Raw genomic sequence first — 17679 nt, 5'->3', positions numbered from 1 at the left:
TTCGCTCCATCTTGTTTTCTACATGTCCTGTAAGGTTTAGCAGTTGTATTTTAATTAATGTATTGTGCACACCCGTTCGTTTCTTTATTACTGAGGGCAAACAGTATGTAGTAAAAGCACATTCTCCTACAGCTCAGTACTATCTGCTGACTAGTTTATCTTCACACCAAAGATTCTGTGCAGGTGTTCAGGTTATCACCTTTTGAGAATTAAAGTTATAAATTGCTAGTAAGTGATTTCTTCTTGTTTCTTAAATGACAGTTTCTTCAGTCTACAGTAACTGCTGGTTTAGACATTGTTTCCAAAACACTGCCACACACACTTAGCTTTATTTCCAAGAATAAATGCCCAAAATACTTAATCACATTTACAACTTCATGAATGCGGGTAACATTCCTTACCTTCCTGAGTGCTTTTTGAATCAGGAGTTTAAAGTATTTTGGGATGATCTTAATACTTTGCAATTATCAAGAAAGGCTTAAGAATATGGATACGTTATTTATAAGTGGGACAGCTATGGAGATCATTAGACCAACAACAAAACTTTCCAGGATATCATAGAATTTTTTATTTTTTTTTTTCTGTACTTCATTCTCAGAAAAGCTCTGTAAACATCTAATAAAACCAAGTAAGTGGGAGAAAATATTCTGATCCCTGCATTAGCACCATTACTTCATGCGGTTTTCAAGCCATGGTCCAAAGAGTCAGTGGGTCTGCAGTCCTTTTGTAAATGCTTCACATAGGATAACTAAGAAAAGCAAGTCCCCTTCAGCATATTCAAACAATTTGCATAGGACTCTCTGCCTCCCCTGGAGAACTTAGGGGTCCTTCAATCATAGAATTTTGAAACCCACTGCTTGTTTACCAAGGTCATGTTAGGGATGAATATGGCTCATACCTGTATCTTTTTAGGATTATTATTTTTTTGTATGTCAGTAATATATTTTTAAGAAAACACACAAGCCAAAGCATATTTCAGTGCAGAAAATCTTAAATAGCTCTATCTTTGAAAATCTGAGTTTTCATACATTTGCTCCAAAACTTAATTTCCTTTCAGTTAGGAAAAAATTAAGCATACATACATTACCAAACAATTACATGATGCATATGACATAATATTTATGAGATGAAACGTCAAATAGCCATCTCAAAATGAAAGACATTTTTTAAAAGCCCTCCAGACACAGATTAGAAGGTAAAAGACCTAACTAATTTATTATTGCAGGCAGCACATTACAAACTGATTGTCCACCAGTCATCAAGAAGGAAAAAAACCCGAACAACTGTACTTGAGTTTTTTCAGAGTAATAAATGTAATTGATATATTCAAGTTGTGCAATCTCTGAATTCCAGCAAGTGCAGTTTCCCAGTAAGCACCACTTCTGGAATCCTCAGTGAAGCGCTATGAAGTACCATGCCGTTAAGGACATGGATTTTTCCAAATACAACCCCACCTTAATTCATTTGTAAATATTTCCCAACCCCGCTAATAAGCCCAGATGTATTTATAACAAAATCTTATTTCCAGTGAAAGGCATACAAGCCTTGGGTTAGTGATTTGCATCTATCATGCCATACATTTAGGAAACCAGACAAAAACTGCCTGGAACAGTGCAGTTGCCTCTGAGAGGAGAATTTTTACTTTGGCTGTTTTGGCAGGCTGCTGCTTCTGATCGCAAAGAGCACTAAGAGAGAATCGCTCCTGTATTTTTAAGAGTAGGAACAAACAGGAAATCAAAAATACAGAAGTATTGCGTAGGGGGTTAAAATAAGTATGATGTTTGAACATGACAATGCATGGACTTTTATTTTTTTTAAAAGGAACATGAAAAGATAAACTTTAGGAAGACCAAAAGGGTAACAAATTCAGCCATAAATGCAGTACAATTTTGTGACCAAAAAAAGGCTACAGATTATGCCTTTGTAACATCTGGTTAGAACAATTATATTTGTAGCAGCAGCTACAAAGAACCTTTAACAACAGTATGGGTAGACATAAAACACAATCTAAAATAAGAAACATTTTACATCAAAATGTTTCTGCTTTCTGGGAATCCAGAATATGATAAGCGATTCTAAAACTCTGAAAGGGGAAAAGTAACAAGAGGAGCTGAAAATAAAGGAATAAACTAAATCAATTTAGTAGGAGCTAAGCATTTAGAAACTCTTGAACCCATAAGTGTCCAGTAACTCTCCAGCCAGAAGGTTTGTCAACCAACACCCTGTAGCACTAACTGAACCAAATTCGTCTCATCACTGAGTGTGCTGGTGACACCCTTTGTTGGTCTGCACTTTGATCATACTGTAACAACGCTTCATGGATAATAACTATTTATATTATCTCTGTATACCACTCACCTCCCTGGTACAAAATAAAGTAATAAATAACTGACTCTGTAGCTCCCTACTCATGGGATCACAGTTTATTTCCATACTCAAAGGAGGGAGGAATTTAAAGCTATTCACCTGGATTACATGCTTGTAGGATTGCAACCTTGCTCTGTACAGGTGGAAGTCAATCACCATAGTTTTGTCACAGAATATGTCAGTCCACCTAGCCATCAAAGACTTGGGGAAGGCAGTAATGTGGCCTGCTTGTAGACACTATCAACCTTGAGTCATTGCAGGATCAAAATACAAGGTGTAAGCTATTTGTATGTATTTATCTGCCACAACATACTTCAGGGGAGGGGAAGACAGCAGGTGCAAATTTGTCAAGTAGACAACCTGCAGCCCTTCTCCCCAAGAATCCAGAATATGGACTGGGAGCCTAGCAGCTCTAACAGTTGTCCCACTATGAACAGCAGTGAACACAAACTAATTGTGGAAAGAAAAAAATGTCTTCTTTTAAAATGCCACCTTGCCAGAAAATATAATTTTTATTTAAACCAGGAAAATAGATACTAATATCAAGCTGACCTATGCAAACTGAAATAAGAGGTAACTATTCAGTGACTATATGAGATGATGTTACTCCCATGCTACTTTATAAAAAAAAAAAAACAAAACCAAAACAAATCTGCAGGCATGAGACCACCCAAAGCATTTGTTATTTGTTTCATAAGTATTATTTAGACACCTAATTAAAACATTGTTTTGTGTGAATTACCAAAAGAACTACTGCATAAAACAGTATGGGAATTAATTGCAGAGAAAAAAATAGATAAATTATTTAATACCTATATAAGATTGCTAAATTAGGTTCTGATTCAAAGGTCATTATTAGCAGTGGAAAGGGCTTGTATTACTCTCGAATAAATGGTTGGGCTGGTGATCTTTTCCTATTTTTGTGTATAAATATATGAGAAACAGATACAGAACCTATCTGTTTCCATTAGCAATTTTGCCTTGCAATACGAAGTGGAATATGCCTCTGCGCTCCGTGAGATACCAAATTAAGTAACTTCTTGGTCTATTGCTTTTAGGACCTGTGAGGACTCTGGCATATTATGAAGCAGAACAAAAAATGACAAGCAGTAAATTAAGATTAGAAAACAGTTGAAACTAGTTCAAGGAATGCTGCTTTACTTGACAGGGTAAACATAATGCTGAGTTACAAAACATTAACGGCATAGTCTTTGTTCAACATACCGTTGTACAAAGATTCAACTAAAACAAAGCATGGCATTGGATTTTAAGGTTTTTCTCTTTTCAATCTCTAAATAACACTATGGAACATTAAACCTTTTTACAAAGTACACCAGTTCTTTCAAAGTGCCCAGCTTTACAGGATATCATTTTAGCAAATAAAATTTGAACCAACATACAGTCAAGTAACTTGTCATTTGTATCTTCAAATCCAGACTAACATATAACAGAGGTATGCCTTATTATATAGTTATAGTCTTCTATTTATACAGTAAGGACAGAAAAAAAAAACATTCCATGCAAGACAGTGGAGAAGAGAGTTTTGAGACAAATGCAACATTTGCATCACTTCAAAAAGATCACAGAATTGTTGCCAAGCAAAATCTCAAAGTTAACATTTTTTCTGCAAAACTCTCTAAATTCAGAGGAATCGCCGTCATGCAGACACAACCGAATTGTATTTTGTGAACTACAGCCTATTTCAGACCCACACAAACACAAAACTGTCTCAGCATAAATACATTAAAAAAACAAAACAAAACCAAAAACCAACAAAACCGGAAAAAAAAAATACTAACCAAACCTCTCCATGGGGAAAACAAATCTGACACAGCGGTTACTATTAATTAGCATTCCTATTTGTTCAATACTACTTCCAGTTTCCAAAGGAAGTGTGACAGGCTGAACTAATAAAACGCTACTTCTCAAAGCTGCTAACACCCTATTTCCTGGGCAAACAAGCTACCCTTCAGTTACACACCATGAACTAGTGTTCTGGAGAGCATCAACCTTAACTACTTCTATCTATGCACCCGGCACCTATGCACTGCCTTTTTAAAAAAAAAAAAAAAAAATCAACATTTAAAAGACATTTTTAAAGGCACTTTTATTACTTTTCCGTTAATTGAGCCTAAGGAAGAAGCAGCAGAAGAGAGGGGACTGCATGACAGATGGTCACAAGAAAGCAGGTGACCCCTGAAGCTTTCTAGCTTGCTGCGAGTCAATTATTAATGAGGATTTCTCTTCTTACCGCCCCATCCCATGCAGAGAGGAGCAGCAGCAAAGCCTCGTTCAGAACGCATCCATCCCTGCTAAGTGACTTGGGAAAGAAGTAAATCGGGAGCGGTGAGCAGATGGTGCAAGCAGCTCCGGGACAGGAGCGGAGCGGAGCAGCGCGCCCGCGGAGATGCGCGTCCGAGAAACCAAGCACAGGACTTACTAACCCGAGCTCTCCACTAAGATCTACCGTGGGAGTTGCAGATCGCGTGTGTTCTGCATCCCCGCTGCTTTGTTTATCGGAAAATATTCAAAATGGAAACCTGACTCCACTTCTAAAAATAGCCGAATTTACTCGATTTCAACTTGAAGCCCCACTGCTTAGGTGTGACAACGGTGAGCAGATACCTCGTCTGATCTCCAAAGGGCAGCATGTCAAGCCAGGGCGCGTAGGGAAAGAAGGGAAAAAAAAAAAAAAAAAAGCCCAGACGAGCTCTTCAGGTCTCTACATGGGGTCCTCTGCAGAAACCACCACCACGGAGCGGCAGCGGCCGCCGGGAAGCCGCCCCGGCTCTGCCTGCCCCCCGCCGAGGAGGAGGGAGGGAGGGAGGCAGAGGCGGGGGGGAGGAGGCTGCCCCCACGGGGAGGGAGCAGGCGCCTCCGGGGTCAGCGATCCCCTGCTCGCTGCTCTTGCCGGCCCGGAGCCGCGGCCCCACTGCCCCTCTCGCTCCCTCCCTCCCGCAGCAGCCCCGCTCCGGTCGTGCCCCCCCCCGCCTCCACCTTCCCGGGCGCAGCACGTACGGTTTGGCGGCCGCTCCCGGCTCGGCCGCTCCCGGGGCACCGTAACCCACCGCCCGCTCCGTCCCGGTGGCCGCCGAGATGTCCAAAAGGTGACAAGCCCACGGGGCGACTGAGCTCTTCCGAGAGCAGCGCTTTGTTTTGAGATTACTAAATCACGCCATAACCCGCCCCCCCGAAGAGATCTGATGTTATCTGAGGCTTCGACATACTTCTGTCTAGTTGGCGGGGCAGGGCAAAATACACGGTTTGCTACTCACAAGAAGTTGACTAGGTCTGTTTTAAACCACGGAGAACACAACTAACTAACTAACTAAAAGCCCCGGGCAGGGAGCTCCGAGCCTGGGACAGCTGCAGAGAGGAGCCAGCGCGCGGGGCCGGGCAGACATGCGGAAAGTCCGCGGCGCTCCGCGGAGCAGCGCCCGCCTGTGCACCTCGGGGGCGGCCGCCCAGCGCGGCTGCGGCTCCTCGGCTTCGGTTTTCGCTCTTTGGGGCTTGGTGGGGAGGGTGGGGTGGGGTACGGGGGGGTGTCACGGACGACACACACGCTTTTTTATTTTCTTTGGAGACAGCCAAGGGAAATGGAAGAGCGAGGTTTCGCCGGGAAGAAGGGAGCTGCCTCTGGCCGCCGCTCCGGTCTTACCTCGTAGCTTTCCTAACAAAGTAAGAGCGGGTGAAGTCGCCGTGGTCGTCCAGCCACGCTTCCACCGCTTCCTGCTCCGGCGGGGGGGGGCAGCTGCGCTCCATGCTCCGCGCTGCCGCTCCCGCCGCCGCTCTGCCTCCTCCTGCCGCGGCTCTCGGTGTCGATTTCCCCCCTCCCGGCCTTCCTCCTCCTCCTCCTCCCGCCCTCCCTGCCGCCGCCGGTGCTCTCGGCCCGGCGGGGGGCCGGCTCCCCCCGCCTGCCTTCGGCCCGCTCCCAGGTGTGCGCCCGGGCAGGAAGGCCGGTGTCCGGCCTCAGCGCATCTCCGGCCCCGCAGCGGACAAGCGGCTCCGGGCCCGGCTCCACCTCCGCCGCGGCTCCGCAGCGCCCCGGGGGGCCGCCGCGCCCCGGGCCCGCCCCGCCCCGCCCCGCCCCGCCCGGCCCGGCCCCGCCGCGGGGGCACCCCCGGCAGCCCCCGGCCCCGGCCGTGCCCAGCGCGGCGCCGGGGGAGGGCGGGCGGGAGCGGAGGGAGGCCCGCGGCTGGCCCCTCTCCCGCGCCGAGGCTGAGCTGGGGCGGTCGGGCCAGGCGGTCCCCCGCGGGGCCGGGGACAAAAAAGAAAAGCGATGAAAAAGTAAATGGTTCTGGCAAAGGGATTTGTCTCCCCTGCTCCCACTTCACAGTTACTGTCTATTCAAGGTATGGCCTGTTTCAGCCTGCTTCGAAAAAAGTGGCAAATAGGCTGTCGCTTCGGAGTGTGGCACTGGCGGGTGTCAATAGATGATCTTTGGTAGACCTCAGCCTGAATCTGAGCCGTAAAGCCCCGGCTTCTGAATCCGTTATGCCTACAGTGAGGCTTTTAGCTCCATTTTAGACATTTAATAAGCCCAGCCCAGCTTTGAAGATGCTCCAGGCTCAGAAATCCTACTTTCTCTATTAGGAGACAGCTAGGATTGAAATTTTGGTTAATGCGGAGCATCGCTTTCATGTATTGTAGTTCCAGTCTAAGATAGACATGTGCACACCTCTACAATAATTTACGACCTGCATTCACAAAAAACCTGGCACAAAGTGTGATGCACATGTATGGTGTCCTGTGTCATCACATGCAGCATCTTTGAAGGTAAGATATGAATAACAAATAGCAGCGTGTTTCTGGGGAAAGGAATATACAGGGTCTTTAAAATTATTGTCCTGTGTAATCAGTTGAGAAATATCATATAAAATATTTTCTGCTACTCTTAAACCCCTCTCAGTTTATGCAAGGCAGAGCACTTCAGATAGAGCAGACATCCCTGCGCACCTTAGCAATTTTTTTGCAGTGCTTATAAAATCTCGGCTTACAGAGACTTGATTTACAGAAGTGGAATTCTGCAGCCTGAGAAGGGGCAGCAGCAGGAACTTCCCAGCAAAGGGATTAAGAGTCTGTCCATGAGCTCTGAGGAAACATTTTCTCTTTTGTGTCTTTGTGTCACATCTGTGCATAGCACTCCCTTGGACACGTGTGTCTTTTGGCTGTAAGAGTTTGTGTGTAATATGAGGCAGAAAAGGAAGTTTAGCATGAACATTACTCTGTCATACAAGGATCTCAGGAGAAATGTGCATGGTGACCAAAGAGCAAATATGAGGATGAAGTATCAACCAGTTAAGACATGTTGCAAGACTCAAGCCGCTATTCAGGGCAAAGACAAATCTTTCAGCAGTGAAATACAGAATTACCAAACAAAGTGCATAAACAAACATGGCAATAAATGAAGCTGATGTTTAGTGTCAAACCTGGAAAGTGTGGTATGCTAGAAAAAAAGGAAATGAACCTGTCATGTAACCCATAGATTTAAAAATTAACTGTTTCACTTCAGGAAAAGGGTTATGGAGCTACAGGTACATTGGCAATAAAAGCTTCTATTATGCTGGAAAATAACCCTATGTTAGAATGCTTAAGAACTATAATGGAAATGTAGAACATACAATTATAAAATTAAGATTTATGAATATCTAAAATACCATTCCCTGAATGGTCTCATATAGAATATTGACTGTAGTACTGCTCAGCCCGTCACAAACAGCAGTTGCAGAATTACCAGAGGTTGTCTAGACAGGAAAAACAAGAATGACCAAACACATGGTCTGTAAAGAGGCAGAAAGAGTTTGTGTACAAAAAGATGAATAGAAATATATAATTTAATTACTGGTATTTAAAAATTAAAATAGGATTTTCTCTCTGTCTCACTGGAGAATAACAAGGTAATGGTCAATGAAATTATGTCAGCTGCAATACATAGTGTCTCATTTCATGTAATTAGGAGAAGCACTAATAGAAATAAGCATTTATACTGTAGTAACATCCAGTAAGCCCCAGTCAAGAATAGATACTGTGCTGTGCACTGTAAATGTGTAATACTAAATCCTAGCCTAGCTGGGAAGCGTACAGCATCCCTGTACTTCATGCCACAAGGTACTGGGACCCTTGGATGGAGCTGCCTCTGCTGTAGGCAGCTGCCCAGGCTGGGCCAGCATCTGTATGACAGTGTAGCAAAGGAGAGGACAGTTGGGCAGTGCAACAGCACTGTGCACTTTGCTTGGGGTTGACAGCATGCTGCTATTTAGCCTACAGATAAGAATCAGTAAAGCCCATGCAAATTACTATCTTCATGTGAACTCAATGGCAAAGCAGCAGTTCAGGAGATCGCTACCCAAGCAAAGGATAGTATAGTCTTTCCCAAAAGAAATAAAAATGGAACAGTTGGGGGAAAAAAAGGGATACTTTCTCCATATCCAATGAATTTCCATGAATAATAATGAACATGCTGTTTTCATTTTTAAGGTGACAGGAGGGGACGAAGACCAAGCATAACAAAGAAGTGAATGGTAAAAGTGGAAAAAGTCTTCCATAATTTTGGCTTCCAAAGTGCTCTGAAAAAGTGTTCCATGTATCTTAGCTCACACCCAGCTTTCCTGTTTGTTTCCAGAACTCAGATGACAGAACCGATGTGTAGTAGCTATAAACCTGAAAAGGATTTGTAGTAATGACATATGAATAAATATGTCTGGTTCGAGTTTAAAAGCTGCTTGTGGCAAAGCAGCATGCTTGAGAGCTCAGTATAGAAGCCAGGATGTTTTTCCAGCAGTAGGCCATTCTATAGCAGGACTGCTTGTCGGAAAAGCTTTTTAGCTGAAGTCTTTCATTTGTATGTTTTGCAAATATTGTTGCGGAAGGAGTTAAGAAAGGTGGTGGGGGTTGTATGTCCAAAGCACGTAAATTATAAATGTTGCTAACTCACGATAATTAGTAAGAACAAATACGGATGTAATCAGGGACATATTTATTTAATATTTTATGCTCAAAGAGCTCTATATTTATGTAAACTTATTTGGAAATAATTTATTCCTATATCATTTCCCTTTAAAAGAGAAGAAAATAAGGTTTCACATGTCACCATAGTTGACTTATTTGTCTGACTTACTCATTAGGTGAATTGGAGCAGTGTTTAGCTTTGCTAAGCAGTGGGAATTGGCTGTCTTTCTACCATCCCTTAAATTTGGAAAACAGTTGGTCCATTTTGGCTCTTAAAAGAAGTGTAGGGCTGTACTATATTGCCGGTGAGCCTAGAATATGATAAGGTACAAGAAACTATTCTGCTTCTTTATTAGCAGAAGCTAATAAATATAGCTTTTACACACACACACACATACACACACAGACACACTGGAAGAATCCTAATATTAGTAATGCAAGTTTCCATTTCCTTTCCATTATTTAAGCTGCATAAAGAGAGTGAAATAGCAAACAAAATCCAATTCAGTTAAAGTCTAATTGTTAAATTCATCATCTTTAGTGATGAAAATACGAAATCATGAGAATGCTTTATCAGTTTATTCTCTCAGTCCTTTTCAAATAATTACTGGAAATGCTTCCCAAATAAACACAGCTATGCAGAGCTGCTCACTCATTGCATAACCTGCCTTCTCCTCTGGGATAACATTGCATATGTCCTACAGGAAGCCATGCAAAATAGTAGCTTCCTCCTATTTTGATTTGAATGTTACTGAGCATTTGCGTCAATCAAAGTACCATGCAAAATTATTGTTAACCTCAGGAAAGCAGCAGCTTCTCAAAGTTGCTTGTGATACACAGACATTTGTCTGGAAAATACTGTCTAACTTTATCTCCTGAAAAAAGTAATTTAGAATTTGAGTTTAGCATATTAGTATTTAATATGTCCACTGACCAGTATGCTCAATTTTTAACCTTTTCTACATTCTATTAGAAGTCTCAGGGTAAATTTGAAGACTGTTATAAAGTCTCTCTTTCTCAGCGTCCTCTCTTTTAAACCAAGTAGCATTACATCTTTAAGTTCTTCCTTGAACATCATGTTTTCCAGCCCTCTGATTGTTCTTTTTCACTTTGGACGTTTCCCAGATTGTCCTGCGGTGTCTCACCAAGCTATGATCAAGTAATCCAGTTGAATGCATATCAACACTAAATGAAGTGGAAGGGATATCTTGGGTCCCTTGCAGGCTATGTTCTTGCTAATATAGTCACTCTTGGATATGCCTTCTTGGCAACAGCCTGATATTTCTGACTTGTGGTGACTGACTGCTCTCTGTTCCCTTTTTCTAAATACTTGCTATGTAGTCAGGTGTTGCCTGTGCACCTGCTTACTTCTGCCTAACTATATTTTCTTGGACCTTTTTAATTTCATCCTGTGCTTGCAATCCATTTCTTCAATTCATCAAGATTATTTTGGATTCTATGTCTGTCCTCCAGTGCATCCTTAGCCTCACCAAGCTTAGCACAAATTTGCTGAAGGGCACAGGTCTTGGCAACAACCAGGTGTGATGCAGGTAGATTAAATTGTAGGTGGATTTCTCAGCATCATTACTGGTTTAGTAACTAGAGCTTTTGGTGCCTATGTGCTAGAAACACGTTTCAGTGAACAGGTAGACACAGCCCTGCTTGAAGTAGGGAGATTACACCATGGTTGCACTGTGAGGGTTAATAACAAATGCAATGCATTGAAGGGTTCAAATGGGCTACAGTCCCTGGTAACCGTGCACCCGTGTAGTCCATTTCCAGTTGCATTCAACAGACCCTTCTGGGCATCTGACATGTTGAATATTGAAGCTGTGATCAATCTGTTCATACATAGAGTTTGGCAGAGTTTAAACAGGAGGTAGTAGGTAAGTAGGAAACTTGTGTGGGCCAAATTTCATTCCAGGCCCTTCTCAAGTGCATAACAAACCTTTTTTTTTTTTTTTTAATTTATTTATTTACATGATAATGTTGCTTAATTTTAAAAAGCTTTTGAGCAATTACTAGCTAGTTAGTTATTTTCATTTAGCAGTTGCTCATATTAGTACTTTTACTAGTAACTGTGATTTTGATTTAAAGTACTGGTTTTGTACTTAAACTTACAGATAATTATGCAGGCAAATTATAAGGGGCTTTTTTTTCCTAATTGTGGTTGTTGGGAGAAGGAGACTCAGTAATGAACTGTATAAATCAAAGATTAGTCAGGTGTTTTTCAAGTACATATACTTGCTGTTTAGGATTGTGTGGGCTGCTTAAGCCTGTGTGAGGAGAACCTTGACTCCGCTGGAGTAGTGCAACGGCTTTTACCCATGTCAATGGATCCAGAATTTAATTCAATTCACAGCTTCAATTGCTCTCTGCATTCTCAACTGACAGTTGTAAAGAGTTGCCCCAGTGTCTGGTAGCTTAAAGGCATCTTTTCCAGCACCATGCAGCTGTTTGCTGTTCTTCTTATTCTTTCACATTTCTTAAACATAATGCTGCTTCACTCTAGGCTTTGCAGCAGATAAATTCAGTATCTGCAGAAGAGAGCAGGATATGTATCAAAATCTGTTGAGGATCTGACCAGCATTGGCACAGTGGGCAGCAGGATGCACAGCTCAGTGTTTTCTGCTGTATCTGTGTAACATAGTGTGCCAGAAAAGGAATGTGAGGGGAATACTCTAGTGAGGGAAAACAAGAAGTGAATGCACAGCAGTTTGAAATACATTACTCTTACGATGATCTCCTTATGTTTTTGTAAAAAAAGACCATGGAACCTCACCCAGCCATTCAGCATTAATGCAAGGTTTTAGGAAGACTATTGTCTTTATATAGGGATTCTAAACACGTCCCCAGGTATGTTGTTCACAGTTAGTTTTCCTTGCTGCTGAACGTTTCTACTGGTTTTCCTTTGCATTTATCTGTCTTCAATAGTGTGTATGGAGCCTATTATATTTTTTACCAATAGATTAGAAGGCTATCTACTCTCCCATTTCTGTATTCATAGACCGTAATGCTCTGTTAAATTTCTCACCTGTTAACCTAACAAGTGGAGTTTCTAAAGGCTGTCTATCATCACAAATTATTAGTATCACTTCTCTCAGTAAAGCCCTTGGTTTTCTGGAGATGTTTTTTTCAGCACATTTTCCCAGTAATAATCTCTCTGAAACCACAGAGAGGTGTAATAGCACCAACAACTCCTATCAGCTATCCCCCATCTTGTACAATAAGAATAACTTTTGCCTGCACTTTGCTCTGAGAACCCGTGTCTGCTTGGGTCTACTGTTTCTTTCTTTTCAGAGTCACTGCTTTTCACAAAACCATTTTCCATTTTGGACATGAGACCAATTTGCTTTGTTCTTTTAATGAACAACTTTGTCTTCTCTGTGTTAAAATATATTCCAGACCTTACTAAGTGATCTTAGCTGGTCTCTTGCCCTTCCCATTATTTATCACTCTACAACTTTTTGCAATTTGCAGCTTTTTCCAGCAATAATTTTATATTTTTCTTCAGATCATTCCATATGATTTGGATCCATTTAGTATGAACCACACTGATATTATACATTGTTGGGTTTTTTACCTAAAGTACTGTAAAGTTGTGACCCAAAGTCCTACAGAAATCTGACAGAACTTTCCTTTATCAAACTAATTCATAATCTCATGGAAAAATAGGAAGGTCTTTTTTTCTTTTTTCTTTTTTTTTTTTTTTTTTACAAAACTCATTTTCTATGTTGACCAGCGTTAATTGTACTATCACCCTTTAATTGTACACTGATTGCTTCCTGTACCAGCCTTTCCATCAGTTTTCCTGACACTGATGTCAGGCAAAATGAGCTGTCATTTCCTTATTAAATAATGGAACAATGTTATTTTCTCCTTGTCTTCGGGAACTCATGTGGGATTTCAAGGCATATTTTTATTAGTTTGGTTCTTTTTAATTTTATCTTACTGAGGTTTAGAGTTAACACCTGTTAAACAGGTATTGGTTTACTTTGTGATATTTTGGCATCTTACTAGTGAACATATGAATTTCTGCATCAATAGATCACATGAGGAATATCCTAGCAGCACAGAGCTAGTTAATCTCTCTAGTAGTGTTTGTTAGTATCACTATGAAATCTTCTCAACAGGATATAACATTCACAAAAGTGTAAATGCAGTTAATTTCATTGTTTTCTATCTTACCATAATGTGTAAAACTGCTGTTTAGTCATTGCCCTGGAAACTCTGTGTTACATTGTCTAAGGTGCCCAGAAAATTTGTATCACAATGCAGTCCTGCTACAAATAGATAAAAGTAGTAAATTTGGCTAATGTCAAAGTTTTAAGACATTTTATGAATCTAAAATTATACTCTTTCACTGACATTATTTATTTAGAGTAATAGAAGACTTGACCTTGTCCAGACCTCAAAGTAATTAAACTGTTGAACATTTCCTACTGATCTATGTGGAAGACATTTTTGAAAGATGAGGTGTTCCTTTGACCCAGCTTGCACTGTACTTAACTGAAAAAACTAGCTCTTTGTGACCCATTAGGAGGAAACATACTTTAGTAAAACTGTGATCTTATTTACTCATGAGAACAAACATAACTGGTATTCTATATACATCACTGGTTCTGGAAAAATAATTATGAATGAAAATCATCACTATACTTTCTAAAGACCACAACTGGAGTCAGGACTTCTTTGTACTGGAAGCTGTACCACAAATATATCTCTTGCTTGGGTGGGTATGTCGTCAAATATTCACATATTTCTTTAATTTATGGAAGGAGGAGGGGGGAATGGAGGTTTGTACCCAGTCCAATACAGAGCCTACAAGTAAACACAGAATATATCACTCAAAGTATTATGCAGTGGGCATAAAAATTATTTTCAGGGCATTTCAGGAGTGCACAGGCATACTCTGGTAATTAAGTAAAGTGTTAATCTGTGATTGTGAAAGATCAACAAAAAATTAAACAGTAAACAAGGAGAATAGAGATTAATTATGTATAACCTTGATATAACCTGAAGGTATAACCACAGAATCTTCATTGTTCTGACCACACAAGGAAATTGTGTAGGGATTAGTTTGTAACTAAGGCTAACTGCAGCACTGCTAAATCAATATATTGGGCTTGTATGGCATTTTAATTATACTCAAGATCAAAATGTCTGAGAACAGTCACACAGAAAAGAGGTTGTTACGTATGAGTGTGTGTCTATTTCTGGATCCTGTTTGATTTTTTTGGAGGGTTATGGCATACTCAGGATCCTTCCATTTTCTCCTTCAGTTTTCATGCCTATTCTTCAAGACATCTGTGGTGTAGACATTTTTTCAGCCAAGGGAGTCTGAATGAGTTGTGAGTCTGAACTCACCACATACAATTGCTGACCCCAAATCAGCTGCAATCTGATGAAAAGGTGTTGCCCACATTGGCTGTTCATCTGCCTCATCTCTTTTTTTTAAGCTTTGGCTGACCTGAGGACCTGGAGCCTTCAAAATCTAGTTCTCTCTGGTAAGTAAAAAAATAAAACTATTAGAGCAAATCAGTGAAGTGGATCTTTAGACTCCCATCGAGTAGCTTGGGGTCAGCACCACCCTGCCTTCCTGAAGAAGCGAAGCTGGTATTTCTCAGGAAAACAGTGAATGATCCAAGAGCTACCAGGTCCAAATTGTCATGGCTACATATCTTTTCACATTTGGTGCTCTGTTTCTGAAATTGCTACTTATATTTTATCACTGGCAGGTTGAACGCTGTTAGGTTTCTGAGGCAGGGGTTGTCCATGGCCATGTGTTTCTGCAGCATTTAGCATAGTTGCAGTTCACGTGCTGCGGCAAAACCAATACAAAGGACAACGTAAAACAATTTTTGTTGGAACCCAAATACCATTTGCCTCCCTTAAAAGCTTTTGTATTAATCAGTGTCCCCCTATTAGATCAGTGAGGGCGGCAATAGTTGTCACTGATCCTTATACTACAGATGGTTGTAATGAAGTGAAAAGATTATGTGATTTGACTTAGACTACAGTAGAAGTTTCTGTCATAGCTAAAATTACATCAGATGAGTCACTCGTTTTTAGTATTGCATTTAGTCTTCTAAACCACTGGGGAGCTGATTTTTAATCTATCTGTGCTTTCTATAGCCATGGGGGTTACACAGCTACTTCTGAGAGCTTATACCATGTCCTAGGAGAGACAGAAAGAGTTATGTCAACAGCATGTTGTGGGCTGTAAGCAACACCGCCCAGTTCTCAAAGGTGGAAAACCTGATCTGGTGTCTTTGAACCCAAATAGATACTGTGAGTATCTGAAAACAGCACATACCTCACTGGTGACTGCCTGATCTGCTGGCCTGTGGGTTCGTGGTGAAAGAGAAACTTGGCCACTCAGCCCTGAAAACAGGCAGCTAGCTCATCTCTAAGTGGGGCCAAGCTCACAGGGATACTCTGAGAGAACTTGGCAATCAGCAGCTCTAGAGTATATCAGGGATTTAGTGCCTGAATGGGACACTGGTGTGGATGTACATGGCTCTGTTCATGTCTTTAACAGTCCGTTAGATACCTTGGGATTTAAAATGCCAGCAGTGCTGTATGTAAGTACTCCTGGAAGCCACAGCAAAGCGTCAGTGACCAGCTACCTGGGATTTTTCACTTTAAAAATTTAGGCATAAATTTACTTTTTTAGAATGTGAAAATGTCTGTTGTGGCTTTCATACTTCAAAAGCAAAAAGTCTCACAACCAATAAAGGAGGGAAGTACCTGCATGTTAGCTGTTGTGACACCCCACTTTTAAGGCCTTCAGTGTAGATTTTAAACTAGAGGAGAACCAAACTGTTGAGAACAAAGCTGCCATAAAGATCTAGGTACAAAGGGAAAGTGATATGGAAATGAGCACATAATTTTGCTGAACTGTTTCAGTTCAGAACAACAATGTTAAGGAGACTCTTGATGAGCCTAAAACTCCTTCCAGCTGCTTGCGAGTTACCGGCTGCGCCCGACATCCCTGCTTTCCGGCTGCAAAGTCAGGTCTCTTTTTAGAAACCCAGAGAAAAAACATTTAATTTTTATTTAAGCTTATTGAATTTATTTTAATTTTATTTATTTCCCAAGTAAAACGGTTATGTGGAAACAGAAGTTTGTGTGGTGTTCCCACGGCTTGAATAATAAATAACATGAGCACCCTTAAGGAAATGAAATGCGACACAGTAAGGGCTAGCCTGGGAGGACAGCTGGGTGGTTGCAGGCAACAGCCTGGCTTCTCAGTTCATCCTGCCATTTTCCTCCTTTCCATATGAGACCAGATGACAGAGGTGCAAAATGGACTGAAAGGCAGTATTTCTCTGTGTGTGGTACATGGACGTTATCTGTCATTTTGTTTTTCTTTGTTCATGATCTAGAAGACCAACTTTCTGCATTTTAGAAGAATTTTATGCTACCTAGAGCGCAGGGTAAACTTCCAGCACAGTGATATTAACAGATAAAAGCATATGCAGAAAAGTATTGCAGTACCGGACTTCAATACATTTATACAGACTTCAGATTCACTTATGCTGCATGATCTGAATTTGCAGTGTATGCATTTTGATTATAACTGCCAAAATCTATTTTATCATTGACAGCTGACTTTATGGGTTTTGTGAGGAAAAACTAGTGCTGATTAAATTTGTATTGGCAGGATTGGATTCTGTATTTACAGGAAAACGGCTGCTGCAGGCCACCCTGAATCACATCTCTTCCTCTGTTCTTGCTAAGGTCCTGAAAACCCAGGATAAATCAGGAAACATTTGCCACTGTATGTTCTTTCTGTGTAAAGGAAATTCAACACGCTATTGATAATTGACCAGAACTGTTCTTTTGATAACTTTACATCTTCTATCAATCTGCTGTTTTCTGTTTTACTCAACATCTTTTTTTTAGTTTATGGGAGCTATTCCTTTTAGTTACTTAGTGGCTGACTCTTAATTTCTTGATTTCTGTCTGTGTGTGAATAAAAATACAACCTTGTTTTGCTACTTAAAATTAGTTTGGGAGATAAGAGAATAGAAGTATGTATGGAAGGAAAACTAGCAAAAGCCAAAAAACCCAAATCAGTCTTCTCGATGGTTTTGAATTTTTAGTGAGGTTGAAAGATGTTCATTTTATATGGACTAATATTCAGTTAAACTGGTGCATGGAGTTTAATATTACTACCAGGAAAAACAAATTTTGCCATTGCCATAATCTTGTAATTGCTTGTGATAGTATGAACTATTTAGAATGGACAATGTGTATCAAAAAGGGTATAAATACATATATATAAACAAATGGAGGAGGAATTGGAATTCTCTCATGCTTATAGTTACTAATAAGGGAAGAAAATAAATGTAAGTTGCT

At 40.9% G+C, this 17679-nt stretch overlaps 1 protein-coding gene across 5 annotated transcripts in view; it reads right to left on the bottom strand.

Moving 5' to 3' along the window:
• Positions 1-17679, bottom strand: part of PDE5A (phosphodiesterase 5A) — a 142677-nt gene that overhangs the window by 63387 nt on the left and 61611 nt on the right. For 3 of the 5 annotated variants that reach the window (XM_074905153.1, XM_074905154.1, XM_074905157.1), the window contains exon 1: positions 6026-6160. The exons of 1 other annotated variant lie outside the window; for it this stretch is intronic. In XM_074905153.1, the coding sequence (XP_074761254.1) occupies positions 6026-6129 (104 nt within the window). In that variant the 5' untranslated portion in view covers positions 6130-6160. Of the gene's footprint in view, positions 1-5385; positions 5480-6025; positions 6161-17679 lie in introns of those variants that run through there. One more of the 5 variants, XM_074905156.1, reaches the window with a different exon arrangement.

This window comes from Athene noctua, chromosome 4 (genome assembly GCF_965140245.1).
Source record: "Athene noctua chromosome 4, bAthNoc1.hap1.1, whole genome shotgun sequence".
In the NCBI taxonomy this organism is placed as follows: Eukaryota; Metazoa; Chordata; class Aves; order Strigiformes; family Strigidae; genus Athene; species Athene noctua.
Note: the sequence above shows the minus strand (reverse complement) of the source record. Positions and strands in the feature narration are given on the sequence as shown.